This window comes from Staurois parvus, unplaced genomic scaffold (assembly GCF_062004578.1).
Source record: "Staurois parvus isolate SC_StPar_1 unplaced genomic scaffold, SC_StPar_1.0 ptg000106l, whole genome shotgun sequence".
NCBI classification, from domain to species: Eukaryota; Metazoa; Chordata; class Amphibia; order Anura; family Ranidae; genus Staurois; species Staurois parvus.
In genome coordinates, this window is record NW_028317902.1 from 5664533 (window position 1) to 5680742 (window position 16210).

General features: G+C 42.0%; 1 protein-coding gene across 1 annotated transcript in view; it reads right to left on the reverse strand.

Annotated features, from left to right (window-relative positions):
* Positions 1–16210, reverse strand: part of LOC149467559 (carboxyl-terminal PDZ ligand of neuronal nitric oxide synthase protein-like) — a 154224-nt gene that overhangs the window by 25046 nt on the left and 112968 nt on the right. The window contains exons 6-7 of the mRNA XM_089671525.1: positions 3314–3455; positions 1031–1194 (exon numbers count right to left, since the gene is read on the reverse strand). Coding sequence (XP_089527651.1) covers positions 1031–1194; positions 3314–3455 — 306 coding nt within the window. The remainder of the gene's footprint in view (positions 1–1030; positions 1195–3313; positions 3456–16210) is intronic.

Consider the following 16210-nt stretch of genomic DNA (forward strand, 5'->3'; position numbering starts at 1 on the left):
GCCTCTAGGAATACAGTATAGATAGGCAGTGCTATGATATCAAGATATATGGATGGCAAGGAGTCACTGGGGTCCTGGGGTGTCCCTAGAGTTGCTGTCACCCGGTGCGGTAACACTTGGTGACACCCTCTCCGACGATCCCTGCAGAATGGATCGGATCTGCAGATTGAACATAATAGATCGGAGTCCGATCCGTTATCCTCCCCAATCTGCAGATCCGATGCATCCTGCGGGGATCGGCAGCATGCAACCTATACGGGGTTAACTGATCTCTCCACAAAAAATAGGTACGTTTTAAAACAAGCCGACGATCCCCACAGGATGGATCGGATCTGCGGATTGGGAAGCAAAATGGATCGGTCTAATGGATCGGCTTTACAACTTACCTTTTCATGGAGCGGGTCCAGTGTCACCATGTATAGGTGGCATGCTGACGATCCCCGCAGGATGGATCGGATCTGCGCATTGGGGAGGATAATGGATTGGACTCCGATCCATTATGCTCAATCTGCAGATTCGATCCATCCTGCGGGTTCGTCGGCTTGCTTTACAACTTACCTTTTTGTGGAGCGGGTCCGGTGTCACCCCGTGAGGTCGGTGTCACCCGGTGCGGAGCACACCCCCCACAACTGCCTAGGGACTCCCCTGCTGGGGTCATCTGACTCTAAATAAAGGGCACCATTTTTGCTACTTGTATATTTTAATAATAAAAGCACTGCATGATAAACATGCATAGTAAGACAGCTGCAGAGATAATTATCCTACAGAAGGACAACAATACTGAGCCATCCTTGCTGCTCTCTTATTCTTTTCCATAGTCACGTTCTGCTACAAGTATTATTTGATGCTGCATGTTCATGGGCCACTCAACACTGATTGTCTACGTCTCAGCAATCAAAGCCCTCCCCAGTGTCTCCTACTTGTAACAAATCCTCCTTGTGAAAGTACAAGCATGGTAGTAACCAGAACTAAAAATCTATCGGTACATCATGAAAACGTATAAATCAGCACAGAGAAGCACAATATCTACCTGTACCTTCTTTTCCTCAGTACGATCACTCTCTCCATTTACAGCGTCCAGATCAGTCACTCCGCGGTTGAATTTTGGAGCCTGTCCTCCAGGCAAAGGACTGTCCAGAGCATCAATGTCAGTCTCATCAGCATTGTGATCTATACTGGCAACTATTTGTGTCACTGAAAATCAAGCAAAAGAAGATAACAGCAAAGAAATGTTATGAGGATATCCACAGCCTGATGGTTACAAGAGATGTGATAGATTCTTATACTGCAACAGTCAGGCGATGACTGGTCTTTTAGGGAATAACTAGACGCCAATTATTTACTTATTATTTATTTCAGGTACTTATATAGGGCTGTCAATCTACAGTTATTGTGCATTCACATCAGTCCCTAACCCTCAAGGAGCGTACAATCTAAGGTCCCTAACTCACATTCATACATACACATAATAGGGACAATTTAGACATGAACCAATTCACCTACCGGCATGTCTTTGGAGTGTGGGAGGAAACCAGAGTTCCCGGAGGAAACCCACGCAGGCACAGGGAGAACATGCAAACTCCAGGCAGGTGGTGCCGTGGTTGGGATTTGAACCAATGACCCTAGTACTGCCAGGCGGAAATGCTAACCACTTAGTCACTGTGCTGCCCAATTATGCATGTCTTTAGGTGTCAAAAGCCTCGGAAAATCTCTGCATAAACAAATGCTGGGCACTTCCTTTCTATTGTGGAAAGGAGATAACCATCACAATAATCTTCATCCACTGGAGGAGACTGCAGCATATTAGACTGGGCAAAGGTCTCATCGGCCATCTAAAGATCTAGCTAATTAAAAAGCTACAGAAGCACAGCATATTCATGCTAAACAGAGCAATTCCGTATTACAGGATTATATTTTACATCAGGCTTAACCCAGGTACAAAAGTGGGTTAAACAAAAAAGAAAAAAAGTCAGATCGCTGTACCAACACAAGCTTTGTTGGTGTGGCAATCCCTCTCACTGTACTATTGTATTCTGACACGGAAATTACACCCACCCCCCTTCCCCTTGCCAGAATACACTGATCAACACTAACAGCCATTGGCTGAGAGCACTGATCAGTGTATTCCAGTGGAGGAGTCCCTCTGTCAGAATAAAATAGCACAGCAAGGTATATTGCCACACCAACATCGCTTGTGTGGGTATGGTGATCTGTCAGTTTTTTTTCCTAAAACCCGCTGGGACAAATGAAAAAAAAAAAAAAAACTTCCAATGTGTACTGGGCTTAGCCTTTATTAAACATTTTACAAGAGAGGAACTGTGACAGGAGTCATTTTGGGTGGGGGGGCCCATGGAACACAGCCCCCCTTACAGAGGTGCGGAGACCCCTGTCTCAGCTCCCCATATCCCTCTTATGTGTAAGTCACCCTGTGCCTGTTAGGGGTACAGGGTGGAATGTCCTGCTATTGTGTAGACATGTATGGTGGGGGTTGTTCATTGTTTAATGCCATGTGGTTGTCCCATTGTTCTACTGTGTGTCTTGCTTGGGAGTAAACTATTATGGGATGTATGTGTTTGTGTATTGGCTTGGTGGGGGGTGTCTGCTGTGTGTCTCTTGTTACTAAATGTATTGCCCCGCCCTGTGTCCTTATGCAGGGAGGTGGGTTGTTCTCTTGAATGTTTATATCTTATGTCTGTGTTAAAATAAGGCAGCCTCTCTCTTGGTTTCCTTCAAGTCTGGTGCTGTCTCGTCTTGCGTGGTCAGCGGTGGTATCCATGGATCTGTGTTCGGACAAGGAAGAGGGAGTCTAACGGAAATACCCTAGTGCAGTCTGGGTCCGATTCCATTACAGGAACCTTTGAAATAATTGTTGGATCTTAAAAACTCTGCTAAAAATGTTTCTATCTGCAGCTCATAGTATATTTAATACCTACAGTGAACATTATTTTCAGTAATAATCATAAAATGACACAAATAATAAAATTAGCCAGAAAAAACAGACTGTGAACATTGTGTTGTTCTCTTATACTAGTGGTCAGTTGAGAAGTGCCCCATTGAGACGTGCCCCCTTATACTGGTGGTCAGTGGGGAAATGTCCCCTTATACTGGTGGCCAGTGTAGATAAGAGATTCCTCTACCATTGCTCATGGAACCTCTGGCAACCTCTGGAGGAAGCCTAAGGTTCCACAAAGCCTTGGCTGAGAAAGACTGCCTTTGATATTTTTCCTTCAACATCTGCCTGGACGTCTCCTTTAAGTATCGGTGATAATAAAGCCTTTGGGGTTAATCATTATTAGCATCCATCCTTGCTCACCTGGAATCCCAGAGTCATCAGTGCTCTTCTCGCTATCAATATCCTCTCGTCCATCCCCAGCCTGCTCTGTGTGCTGCAAACTCAGCTTGTGACACACTTCGAAGGCTTGTCCCACAGTCCGCACTACCCGCATGGCATGGCTCTGTTTAAAGGAACAATGTCAACAGGAATATTGAAAGATTGATAACTGGTAGCTCTGAACACAGACATTTACCAGCAGGTTGATCTTAACACTGAAATTTAAAGTGCATTTAAATCCAAAAAAACAAAAATGTAACAAGATGCAGTGGCTGAATTGGTTTTCTCTTTTCATTTTTCCCCTTGATTTTCAACTTGTGATTCTGCCAAAACACCCTTCCTGTCTTAGGATGACAACCCCTACTCAAAGCCTTGTATGTATAAAGCAGCAGTGTTGTCACCTTAGGCTGCTTTCCTGATTTGGACTACAAACGCCTTCCTTCTCATCAACCTAATTACATAGAGGGGAGATGCTTTGTAGTTTACAGAAGATAGCTAAGGAAGCTGAAGTTATAGTAAGGACACAATTTCTGATATGAGAATTGTGTATTCTTGTACAGAATATACTACAAAATCAATGCTGTTGCCACATCTAACAGCTTATGAAATGCAGCATATGCAATTTTTGCTCTCGGGTTTAGATATACCTTAAAGAAGGTAAAAAACCTTCTGTGTGCAGCAGTGACCCCAGCCCCCCCCCCCCCCCAAATTGTTACCTGAGCCTCATCGCGATCCAGCGATGAGAATGACAGCCTCATCTGTCATGGGTCTCTGCCTCCTCATTGACTGAGACAGCAAGCGGGAGCCATTGGCTCCTGCTGCTGTCAATCACAGTCAGTCAGCCAATGAGGAGAGGGGGAGGGGCTAAGTCGTGGCTCCGTTTGTGACTGGATACATGGAGCAGCAGGTGCCCCCATAGCAAGCTGCTTGCTGTGGGGGCACCCGACAGACAGGAGGAGCCAGGAGAGCCTGCAGGGGACCCAAGAAGAAGATGATCCAGGCTGCTGCACACAGCAGGTAAGTATACACGTTTGTTATTGTACACAAAAAAAAGAACCTTTACAGTCACTTTAAGCTATGGTAAAACATGCCACGTTAACCGCTTCCCCTCCGCCCTATAGCAGAAATACTGCTACAGGGCAAAACGGGTGTGCAAAATCAAGTATATGTATGCGATTTTGCAGATCCGCCTTTTGTGGCCTCGACTGTCAATCACGGGGTCCCGGCCGGTAATTACTCGCCGGGCACCCAGTGATTGCTGAGTATTACCAACAGGGGAAAGAACTGTATGTAAACAATACAGTTCTCTCCCCTGTCAGCTCCTGCACACTGTTTTGTAGCACACACAGCACATAATGGGAAACAGCACACAGTTAACCCTTTGATTGCCCCACGTTAACCCCTTCCTGCCCAGTGCCATTAGTACAGTGTCAGTGCTTTTTATTAGCACTGATCACCTTATTGGTGTCACTGGGGATGTCAGTGAGACCAAGTCAGTTCCCCCCAGTGTCAGAATGCCCACCGCAGTCCCGCTATAAGTCGCTGATCGCCGCCATTACTAGTAAAAAACAAAACAAAACCATAAACCAATTAATTTAAACGTATTGTGATTTTTTTTTAGCAAAGACATGTACCAGAATACATTTTTCCCTAAATTTATGACGAAGTTTGATTTTTAAAATTATTTTATTGAGTGTGCTTAATAGCAATAAGTCAAAAATATTGTTTTTTCTCAAAACTGTCGGTCTATTTTTTGTTTATAGTGCAAAAAATAAGACACACAGGCAATCAAATACCATCAAAAGAAAGCTCTATTTGTGGGGAAAAAAGGCCGTAAATTTAATTTGGGTGCAGCGTTGCATGACCGCGCAATTGTCAGTTAACCTCTTGGCACCACCTGGCCCTTTAAGAGTTTCAGAAGCTGGGAGGCGGGGCAGGGTTTCAGGGTCATGTGACCACCATGATTCGCTGTCACGGCTCTCATCACATGTATTTTTTAATTGCACGCAAATATGCACCCGCTCGGCATCAAGGCCCAGACACCGAGAGGCTGCATATATGTGTGCGACTGACGTCAAGGGGTTAAAGTAATGCAGTGTCGTAATGCAAAAAATTGCCTGGTCAGAAAGGGGAGTAAATCCTCTGGAGGGCAAGTGGTTAAATGAAAAGTGTTTTGTATTTTCCAACAAAGCATATTTGGAGTTGTAACCGCAAGGCGTACAGTAGTTGCAATGTAATTTTTTTAATATAGCTTTTATATTCCTACAAGCTTACTCTTCCATATTTTGGTGCTGTATTAAATAAAGAGATTTGTAGAATAACCACTATTATTATTATACAGGATTTATATAGCGCCAACAGTTTGCGCAGCGCTTTACAAAATGAACCACTAGATGGAGCTTTCAGCAGCTTAGTGTAATTACAACTGATGAAATTAGGCTTGGCAACCATGCTAACTGATATCAGTCTGCACAAAAATGATCAGCTCACAAGATTTCGGTCAGGATTAGTCAGTGTTTTCTCCACTTACTGAACAGATATAACAAAACGATTTCAATAGAAAATTTTAATTAGAATTCCGTATCTAATATGACTTTGAATTGTTTGTTTGGGACAAGCTGGCCCAAGCGAGCTATTTCCATTACTAATGGATGTGGGTGCTGTGTGTGCTTTAATACAATGTAGTGGCATCAGCTACATACAGTAAGTGGTGCTGTGTCCTGCAACAATACAGGCAAATTCCCATCTGCTGCCTGAACTAAATTTAGTCGACCTGAAGCCAAAATCGGCTCTGGATGGGGTGCTTCTTAATGTTAATTCTCCTAAGCTTGACCATGTATGGGACCACTGGAGGGTTGTTATTCTGACCTTGGACATAGAGGACTGTGTGGAAAAGGGTCCTAAGTTGGTCATTTCTTCTAGAGATAAAATGATTCAGGTCGTGTGCAGCCGGGGTCCTTTTTTCATATGTTTTGGTCATGCCCCGTAATTCTGTCCTATTGGTCTGAGATTTTTGCTGAGATTAACCTCAGCCCATGAATGCCCAATAGGGCCCGAGTTGGCCCTATTGGGCATTCATAAGGATGAACGGCGATCCCATCATGCTAAGCTTCTTATATCTTACCTTCTGTTTTATGCTAAAAAAGAGATCTTGTTTACATGGACCTCCCCGGCTCCTCCGGAGTTCTTGGCTTGGGAGGCGCTGGTGGACGCCGCTTTACACATGTATAGGCTTATGTACATTAATCAGGGTTGTCCTTGGCAAGGTGTGGGCTCCATGGTTCTTTGGGTAGTGCTTTTTCTCCTCTTCCCCTATGCCCCCCCTTTTTTTTTCTTTTACCTCCTCTTCCCCCCCCCCCCATTGCTTTTGGTTGTTGTATGTGTTTTTTTTTTTATACTATGCTCATGTGTGACATCCTATTCGGATTTATTATTCCTTTTTTGAGACTGCACTATATGGATGAACGGTGTTTATCTATTGTCTCCTTCGATTCATTCCGCTGTACATCGTGTATCGTACTGTATCATGTTGTTGTGTACTAATGTTGAACTATCTGTTTAGTCAATAAAGCACTCCGTTGATGTTAAAAAAAAAATTAGTAGACCTGAAAGTTTCTCAGCCATTTAGAAGAAGCCTTGGATCATTTAATACAAGGCTTCCTCTAATTGGCCAAGGAGCAAATTGTGACGTCATCTGGCTGCTTCTCCTCCTTGGCTATGTTAAAACAGTCGCCACAATATTTCCAATCAAAAGACACATTATAACAGGGGTGTCAAAGTGGTGGCCCTCCAGCTGTTGCGAAACTCTGCCTCTGCCTTTGGGAGTCATGCTTGTAACTGTCAATCTTGCAATGCTTCATGGGACTTGTAGTTTGGATACAGCTGGAGGGCCGCCAGTTTGACACCCGTGCATTATAAAATTAAAATGCATAGAAAGAAAAACAGGAATAGATAGCACAGAAAAAGTACTAAAAGTGTGTAAAAGGGTAAAAGAAAAAAGGCAAACTATTTCAGTCAGTATAATGAACATACTATATACAGTCAGTATAATGAACATACTTCCTTTCTTGGCCTGTGCCCTGCTTGTATATAGTACCATGTGCCAGTCACATGATGCTACACAGTGCACCTCGGTCAATCATATCACTAGCCCTGGACCCAGCACAGATTGGGGAGAGGCATCTCTTGACTAAGGGTAGTTATACATATAGATTGTTCTTGTTCAGCTTGCAGGCTATTGCACCCCCCCGCAGATATTGTATTTGGCAATTAGTGCGACCTGCGTAAACCACTTGCTCCTTCATCCAAAAGTAAAATCTGTCAAGTTGTTTGGTCCCGACAGGCCACTTACAGCTCTAAATCTGGCTGAAATTCAAGGCATGTATGGCTGGCTTAAGTACCAAGGGGCCAAGTTGGGAATCAGCGCTGTAGTAAGTAAAGGAGACTGAGATGACAAATGAAACAGGATTATAACTTAGGTTGGGGTACAAAGTAAAAGGATCATAAAGAACCAAAAATAAGCCATAAAAAAACATTTATTCTGTAAAAAGAAAACAAAACACAAAAAAAACACACCTTATATAAGTGTGCAGACTGCAGAGAGGGGTATTCACCAGGTGAAGTATGCCTGCTATGCTGCTGAAATCCGTACAGCGTCTGGAAAGCTTACAAGGTCATGTAGAAGGCATGTACTTCACAATGGAGGAAAACCGAGCACAGAGCATGAAAGCAAATATTGTACAATACGGCTGAAGAAAAACCTTTCACTTTTCCACTTTTCTATGTTTCTACAAGTCTGATGCAATTTCAGTATTGTGACTAGTATGTATTGTTACCTGTCCACCTGCATAGTACAGGATGTGATGGCCCTTTTGTAGAATATAGAGGAAGTTTTAGGCTCCATGCACACTAGCGCTTTCTTTTTAAGCTCACAAAACGCTGGTAGTAGCGTTTAGGAGCATTAGCGTTTTATAAGCATTTTTACAGTACATGTAGAGGAAAATAAAAAAAAAGCTAGAAAAAACTGTTAGGAGCTGCTTAGAGGCATTTAGCATTTTTTTTTTATCCACTGGAAAAATGCTCCAAAAACTATTTGTAGACACTAAAGCACAACAAATGCTTATAGCCTAAAGTAGTGTACATGGACACAAGGATAACACAATTTGGCTTCTAGTAGCAGAAAAAAATGTTAATAACAGCTTCTAGGAGCTAGTGTGCATAGAGCCATAGGAAGGTAGTTGAGAAAAGTTTGTTTTAACTTTTTTGTTTCCTTGGGTATTTATTATAAATGAAAAGGATTGACGGTAGTAGGTAGGTGGGGTGTATTTTATTTTGTATGTATTATTTATGTTGTAGTGTGTGTATGTATATATATATATATATATATATATATATATATATATATATATACACACACACACACAGTTGTGTTCAAAATAATAGCAGTGTGTTGAAAAAAGTGAATAAAACGCAAAATCCTTCTATTAGCGTTTATTTCCATACACACAAATGCATTGGGAACACTACACATTCTATTCCAAATTAAAACATGAAGAAAAATATATCAAATTTGTGTTGTTCCACAAAAAAAATTAAAGAAAAGTGAATATTAGATTTCAAAAAAATAGCAGTGTTTGTATTCTTCTTTACAAACTCAAACATTCACTATATAAACTGAAAAATGTTTGAAGATTTTGCTTTCCTTTGAATCACTTAATGAATATTTAGTTGTATAAGCACTGTTTCTGAGAACTGCTGTACATCTGTGTTGCATGGAGTCAACCAACTTCTGGCCCCTGTGAACAGGTATTCCAGCCCAGGATGATTGGACTACATTTCACAGTTCTTCTCTATTTCTTGGTTTTGCCTCAGAAACTGCATTTTTGATGTCACCCCACAAGTTTTCTATTGGATTAAGATCCGGGGATTGGGCTGGCCACTCCATAACATCAATCTTGTTGGTCTGGAACCAAGATGTTGAACGTTTACTGGTGTGTTTGGGTCGTTGTCTTGTTGGAACACCCATTTCAAGGGCATTTCCTCTTCAGCATAAGGCAGCATGACCTCTTCAAGTATTCTGATGTATTCAAACTGATCCATGATCCCTGGTATGCGATAAATAGGCCCAACACCGTAGTATGAGAAACATCCCCATATCATGATGCTTGCGCAACCATGCTTCACTGTCTTCACAGTGTACTGTGGCTTGAATTCAGTGTTTGGGGGTCGTCTGACAAACTGTCTCCGCCCACTAGACCCAAAAAGAACAATCTTACTTTCATCAGTCCACAAAATGTTGCGCCATTTCTCTTAAGCGCAAGTCAATGTGCTCTTTGGCAAATTGTAACCTCTTCAGCACGTCTTTTTTTCAACAGTGGGACTTTGCGGGGGCTTCTTGCAGATAGCTTGGCTTCACATAGGTGTCTTCTAATTGTAACAGTACTCACAGGTAACTTTAGGCCTTCTTTGATCTTCCTGGAGCTGATTGTTGGCTGAGTCCTTGCCATTTTGGCTATTCTTCTATCCATTCAAATGGTAGTTTTTCGCTTTCTTCCACGTCTTTCAGGTTTGGTTGCCATTTTAAAGCATTTGCGATCATTTGAGCTGAGCAGCCTATCATTTTCTGCACTTCTTTATATGTTTTCCCCTCTCCAATCAACTTTTTAATTAAGGTACGCTGTTCTTCTGAACAATGTCTGGAACGACCCATTTTCCTCAGAATTTCAGAGAGAAATGCACTGTAACCAGCATGTACAACATTTGCTGCCTTCCTTCCTTAAATAAGGGCAATAATTGCCACCTGTTTTTCAAAGAATGAATGACCTCACTAATAGAACTCCACACTGCTATTATTTTGAACATGCCCCTTTCAATTAGTGATTCAATGACACAGAATCAGCAGCATGCATGTCATGACTGTTGGGTCTGTTGGATTTCTATTACTCTTCTACATCTGCTAGTAAATTATTTGCCATGTAGAAATAAAATTTCTACCAAAAACAGTGATTGATCAGGTTAGTGATGTCTGACTACTATTATTTTGAACAAAACTGTATATATATATATATATATATATATATATATATATATATATCTCTGCTAGTTTGTAAGCTCTAACAAGCAGGGCCCTCTGTTTCCTCTTGTACCAAAATGTATTGTAACTGTACTGTCTACCTTAATTTTCTAAAGCGCTGTGCAAACTGTTGGCGCTATATAAATCCTATATAATAATAATAAATAATAATATACGCACACACACATTTTCTATATCAGGAGGAAGCCTGCAAAAGTGTTCCTTTTATATATATATATATATATATATATATATATATATATTATTATTATTATAACATATTCCTTATATATATATATTCCTTATATATGGGACTCTTGTGCAGGTTTCGTCCTGAGCCAGCTCTGCCCTGCCCCCCTCCCCACTGGCTGTGATTGACAGCAACAAGAGCCTAGGCGGAGAGAGAGAGACGGAGACAGGAGAGAGCCTCTGCTCTCATGCACAGTGCTGCATTGCAACCAGGTAAGTATTTAGGGGATTGGAGCAGAACGTAGAAGTTTTGTTACCTTAATGCATTACGGTAAAAAACCTTCTAGCTTTACAACTACTTTAAGGCCTCATGCACATTGGCATAAAAAAAAGCCGCCTTTACAGGTGAACAGCATTGTTTTTTTTTACCTCTAAGCGCAGTTCTATGTCAGCCTATGTGACCATGCACATTGGGTATTTAGATCAGCATTTTAGGAGTAGTATTTACAGGCAAAACAAAAGCCCCAAAGCTGCATTCAGAGAGAAGTTTATGAGCATGATTTAATATACACAATTACATCCATATACACGTACATTTATTCCCGTAGCTAGAATAAACTAATCTTCTGGCCAGTACAATGCGTTTACACTCAACGCCAGACACGCATAATTATGTGCCAAAACACATTTTTTACAGATAATTTATTGCCATCTCCTGGCAGAAAGATCCAGTATAGACAGGAGTATTTTAATGCGCCCATGTGTACGAGGCCTATAATCAGTAATAACACAGCACACCTAAATCACCCGGCCATCTTGATTTTACTGTAACTCAAAATAATTGTTCTGTACCTTCTCTTAACTTTTATCCCGCAGCTACAGGACAGCACAGCCTCCTTCCTCATAGCAGGGGGCATGTGTACAGCAAGTGAGGGGGCATACCGTGACATCACACAGCAGGGAAGTATGTTTTCCATTTGTGTGTATGTCCCATAAAGAAGATCCACACTCGTACCCGCTGCAGTCAAAACACAGAAGGCCTGGGAGAGAGAGGCATGGCCAAAAAGCTGACTACAAGAGATACAGGCATGCCATGCAGGGGCACAGCATACCTGTATCTCCTAGCAGTGATCCCAGGGACCCAAACTGACCATGTCAGCACAGATCTGCTTTTGTGCTTAGCGTGGTCAGTTTGATACGGGAACAGGGCAGATGGCCGGATCATCAGGTAAACAAAAGCTTCAATACAATTTTTACAGGCTGTGTTTTTCAAGAACTGTAGGAATAAGCCAACATCTTAAAGGAATCTTTGGTTTTGGGGTAACATGCCAAGCCATGCTGTTCGTGTCTATGGACCCACACAGCCCGGATTGAGAGTGCGCCTGTATGGGTGCCACCATAGCACACAACTTGCTTTGGACACACCTGTAGGAAGAAGGAGCACAGAGTGCCAGCAGGGGACTTCACAAGAGGACGTAAGGGACCATTTGTTTAAAGTGATACTAAAACCTTATTTTTTATTAAAAAAAAAAAAAAAGATTCTACGTATCTGCTTTGTGCAATCACATTGCACAGAGCAGGTAAGTAGAACCTCTATTTTAAAATAAAAATAATAGATTTTAATATCACTTTATATTATTTACATATTCTTAATATTCTTAATAAGCAGTAAGAGAGCTTTAAAAACAAGCCGTCTTTAATCTAGATCGCTGCTGGTAATGTGAAATTATTCATTCTCATGGATCCTCAAAAATCAGAACAAACAGCTTGACATCAGATTACACCTGGTTTCTAACAGCTTAATAACACCTGCTGACTGTTTGCATGCCTGTTCCTGTGTTTTCAACATTAAAAGTTAATTTCCCCACATTACCTATAGATACAGAGGTAGATATTGAGCTGGTTGCTTTTGGAAAAGGAAAAATGTGTTTAAAACAGCTGATGGAGCCACTTATGAAAGTGCTGCTATGTCTACAAGCCTGGCAAATGGAAAGATTCCATTCAAAGCATAAATTCATTATACAGGCAGTCCCCGGGTTACGTACAAGATAGGGACTGTAGGTTTGTTCATAAGTCGAATTTGTTCATAAGTTGAATCAGGCACTTTTATAAGCACTAACTACTAACCAAACGACAGGATATTAGATTACGTTTTTGTAATAAGGTTACAGAGAGAACTCTGCTCTCCTTTACACAGCACACGCTGCCCCCTCCCCCCTGCACAGACGGAGGATCACTTCAGTGAGCAGCCTGACAGCCTCTCCTTTCCTCTCCCCGGAGGTGCAGACAGACAGTCTTAAATCACTTTGGAGATAGTGGGCAGACACTGCTAGCCCCACAAGTAACGAGCAATGGATGTCTCTGTCTCTTATGTCTCTCTGATGTCTCTTATCAGCTAGTCTCTTATCAGCTTGCTGCACAAGAATGCTGACAGCTTGACTTCCGGTCCCGAGGGAAGTGTACGTAAGTATGAGTATTACGTAAGCCGAATGTACTTAACTCGGGGACTGCCTGTAAACAGAACTGTTTTCGGGGGACTCTGCGGAATAGTTAGCCCTTTTAGCTTACTAAAGGTCTGCATAATCACATTGCTAAGCTGTACCTTACTATACCTATTATCTCCAGGGCTCATAATAGGGGCATGACCTCTGGCTACCAGGGTATCAAAATAATCAGAACTGACTTCCCACACAACTATTGCTCCCTGGAAATCAACACAACCTTAAAATTAATTTCTTAATTAATTAATTAATTAATATCTGTTTTGTATATCCAGTTATAAATATCTGTTAAGATAGGTCTGTAAAGCCAATATTTACTGTCAAGAACCAGAAAAATCATAACAGAACTGATGTAGTCCAAATTAATAAATCTGTCGTAACTAGGGCAATAATGCTCATGGACTGCCAAGAAAATATGGAACACAACATGCTTAGTTAAATCCGCTCAGCTGAAACAATTATTGGAACATATTTAAATGTTAGCAATCTTGTAAGAGAGAAATCTGTTTAACTGACATTTGTCTTTCAATTTAAGCCAGTGACAGAAATTTGATAGGGCACTCAAACCCTGGGGTGAAGAGAACAGACTGTCAATATAGAACCAGGGGCGGACTGACCATTTGGAAACTTGGGCACTGCCCGAGGGCCCGCGGTCAGTAGGGGACCCATGAGATGCCCCTGGTACCTTTTTCATAGGCTTTTTTGAGGACACAGGGGCCCCATGATCCCCTATTGCCCGGGGGCCCCATGAGTTGTCAGTCCGCCCCCGTATAGAACAGCTAGACAATGGACAGAATAGCATACTTGCCAACCTGAGCTTCCACTTTTACTCCTTAAAAGTCTAAGTCAAGATCCTCCTCTTCTCTAGTCCCAGCTTTCGAGAAGCAGCTTTCATTCCACCAACCAACATGTAGTCAGATGAGCTTTCCTCTGGTCAGCACTGCTCACAGAATCTCTTTCAAAAAGCCAGTGGTTAGACCTCTGAGACTAGAGGCGGCCATACACTTTTGTTCAGCCTGCAGGGATCAGGGAAAGAGTTTCCCTCATCCATGCTAATTAGTGTACATAAGAGAATCTCCCACCTCCGGCTGTCAGAATGCCTGAAAAGTCCTTATATCTGAATGGATGCAGGCACTGCTCAGCCAACAATTTACTTCCAGACTCCTTCAAGAAAAATCAAAGAATCAACTTTTATTGATCTGGATGTTACCAACAGAGCAGACTTCCCAGCGATTTAGCAGGACATTCGATGCCTGTATGGGTATCCTAGTATATATTTGATCTCATTACTGAATTGATGATGGTTTTCCAATGATAATATGCTTAGAGCAATGTTTACAGTTCAGACAATGGAATTTCCACAGACGACATAGCAGTTCCAGGGCCATAGGCTAGACAATTCTGCTCTAAAGTTATAAACCACAGCTAAATGGCATAGTGATGGATTACTGCGCCTTGAACACATCAGTAATAAAATGGGTTTCTATGTTACCTAGGAACAGCCCGAGTTCTAAGAAAGCATGAAGAAAGAGGTCTCTAAGCAACCATCATCTTTGACATTTTGAGTTGAAGGTATCTGCCCACTAACATATAACAAAAAACAAGCGGTAGGGGTGAGTGACAACGTGAAAGCTGTAGGAACTAGCATTTCCATGGCTTACCTGTAAACAGATTCAAGGAGGGGTTGGAAAATTCTATAGAATAAAAAATGCCATTACCTAAAAGTGTTTTACTTTTTTTTAATCTAATATGTCTTGTGAATGGAAAATCATGCCAAAAAGCAAACATGGTTAGTATACAGACGTTATGAAAGGGGGACAGTTTGCATAGCATGTGGGCTCCATCTTAACCACTTGGCTACCGGGCACTTATACCCCTTCCTGCCCAGGCCAATTTTCAGCTTTCAGTGCTGTTGCACTTTGAATGACAATTGCGCGGTCATGCAACACTGTACCCATATGAAATTTTAATTTTTTATTTCACACAAATAGAGCTTTCTTTTGGTGGTATTTAATCACCACTGGGGTTTGTTTTTTTGCACTGTGAATGAAAAAAGAGCAAAACATTTGAAAGAAAAAAAAAAGGTTTTCTTTGTTTCTATTATAAAATTTTGCAAACAGGTAATTTTTCTTCTTCACTGATGTGCACTGATCAGGCTGACTGATAGGCAACACTGATGGGCACTGATAGGAAGAACTGATGAGGCGGTGCTGATGGGCACTGATGACGAGGCACTGATATGCAGCAATGATGGGCACCGATAGGCGGCACTGATGGGTGACACTGACTGATAGCACTGCTTGAAGGCACTGACAGATGGCACTGCTGGGCGGCACTGATGGGAAACACTACTGGGAACTGATGGGCAACACTACTGGGCACTGATGGGCAACACTACTGGGCACTGATTGGTGACACTGCTGGGCATTGATGAGCGACACTGTTGGGCACTGATGGGCGGCCCTGATTATTAGTGCAGATCTCCCCTGTCACATTTGACAGTGTGAGGAAAGTGCAGCTGATAACTGGCAACTGTATTTACATTGTGATCTGCTGTGTCATTGCAAGTGTACAATCCAAACGCACACGTTTCGGCTGTGTGTATAAGTGGGGGCTGGAACCAAAAAGAATCAGCAAGGGAGAATGTCACCAGCACTCTGAGGATCACCAATATGGGTCCAGAAGTTTGAATGAACGATCACATAGTTACAGCAAGGCAACATTTCGGAGTCTCGCAGGACCCCTTCATCAGGCATGTAACATGCATGCTACGTGTGTTCTCAGATTGCGCGTTACATGTGTTCTCAGACTGTGCATGCCCTGTGTGCTCCAAGTATGAGGTGTGTCCAGTAAGTAATTAGAATTATATTTTAAAAATTCTTTTATTGAAAAATGTTACAACTGAACAGAGTCTCCTTCAAAGTTTGCACCTTGTGAGTGTACACAACAATCCCAGTGATTCTTCCATTTTTATAGCATCCCTGGAAGTTTTAAAGTGAGATGGCGTTCAAAGCTTGCGTAGTGGCTCTTTGGACGTTATCCACACTACCAAAATGGTGTCCTTTCAAACCCTTCTTCATATTTGGGAATATGAAAAAGTCGCAAGAAGCCAAGTCA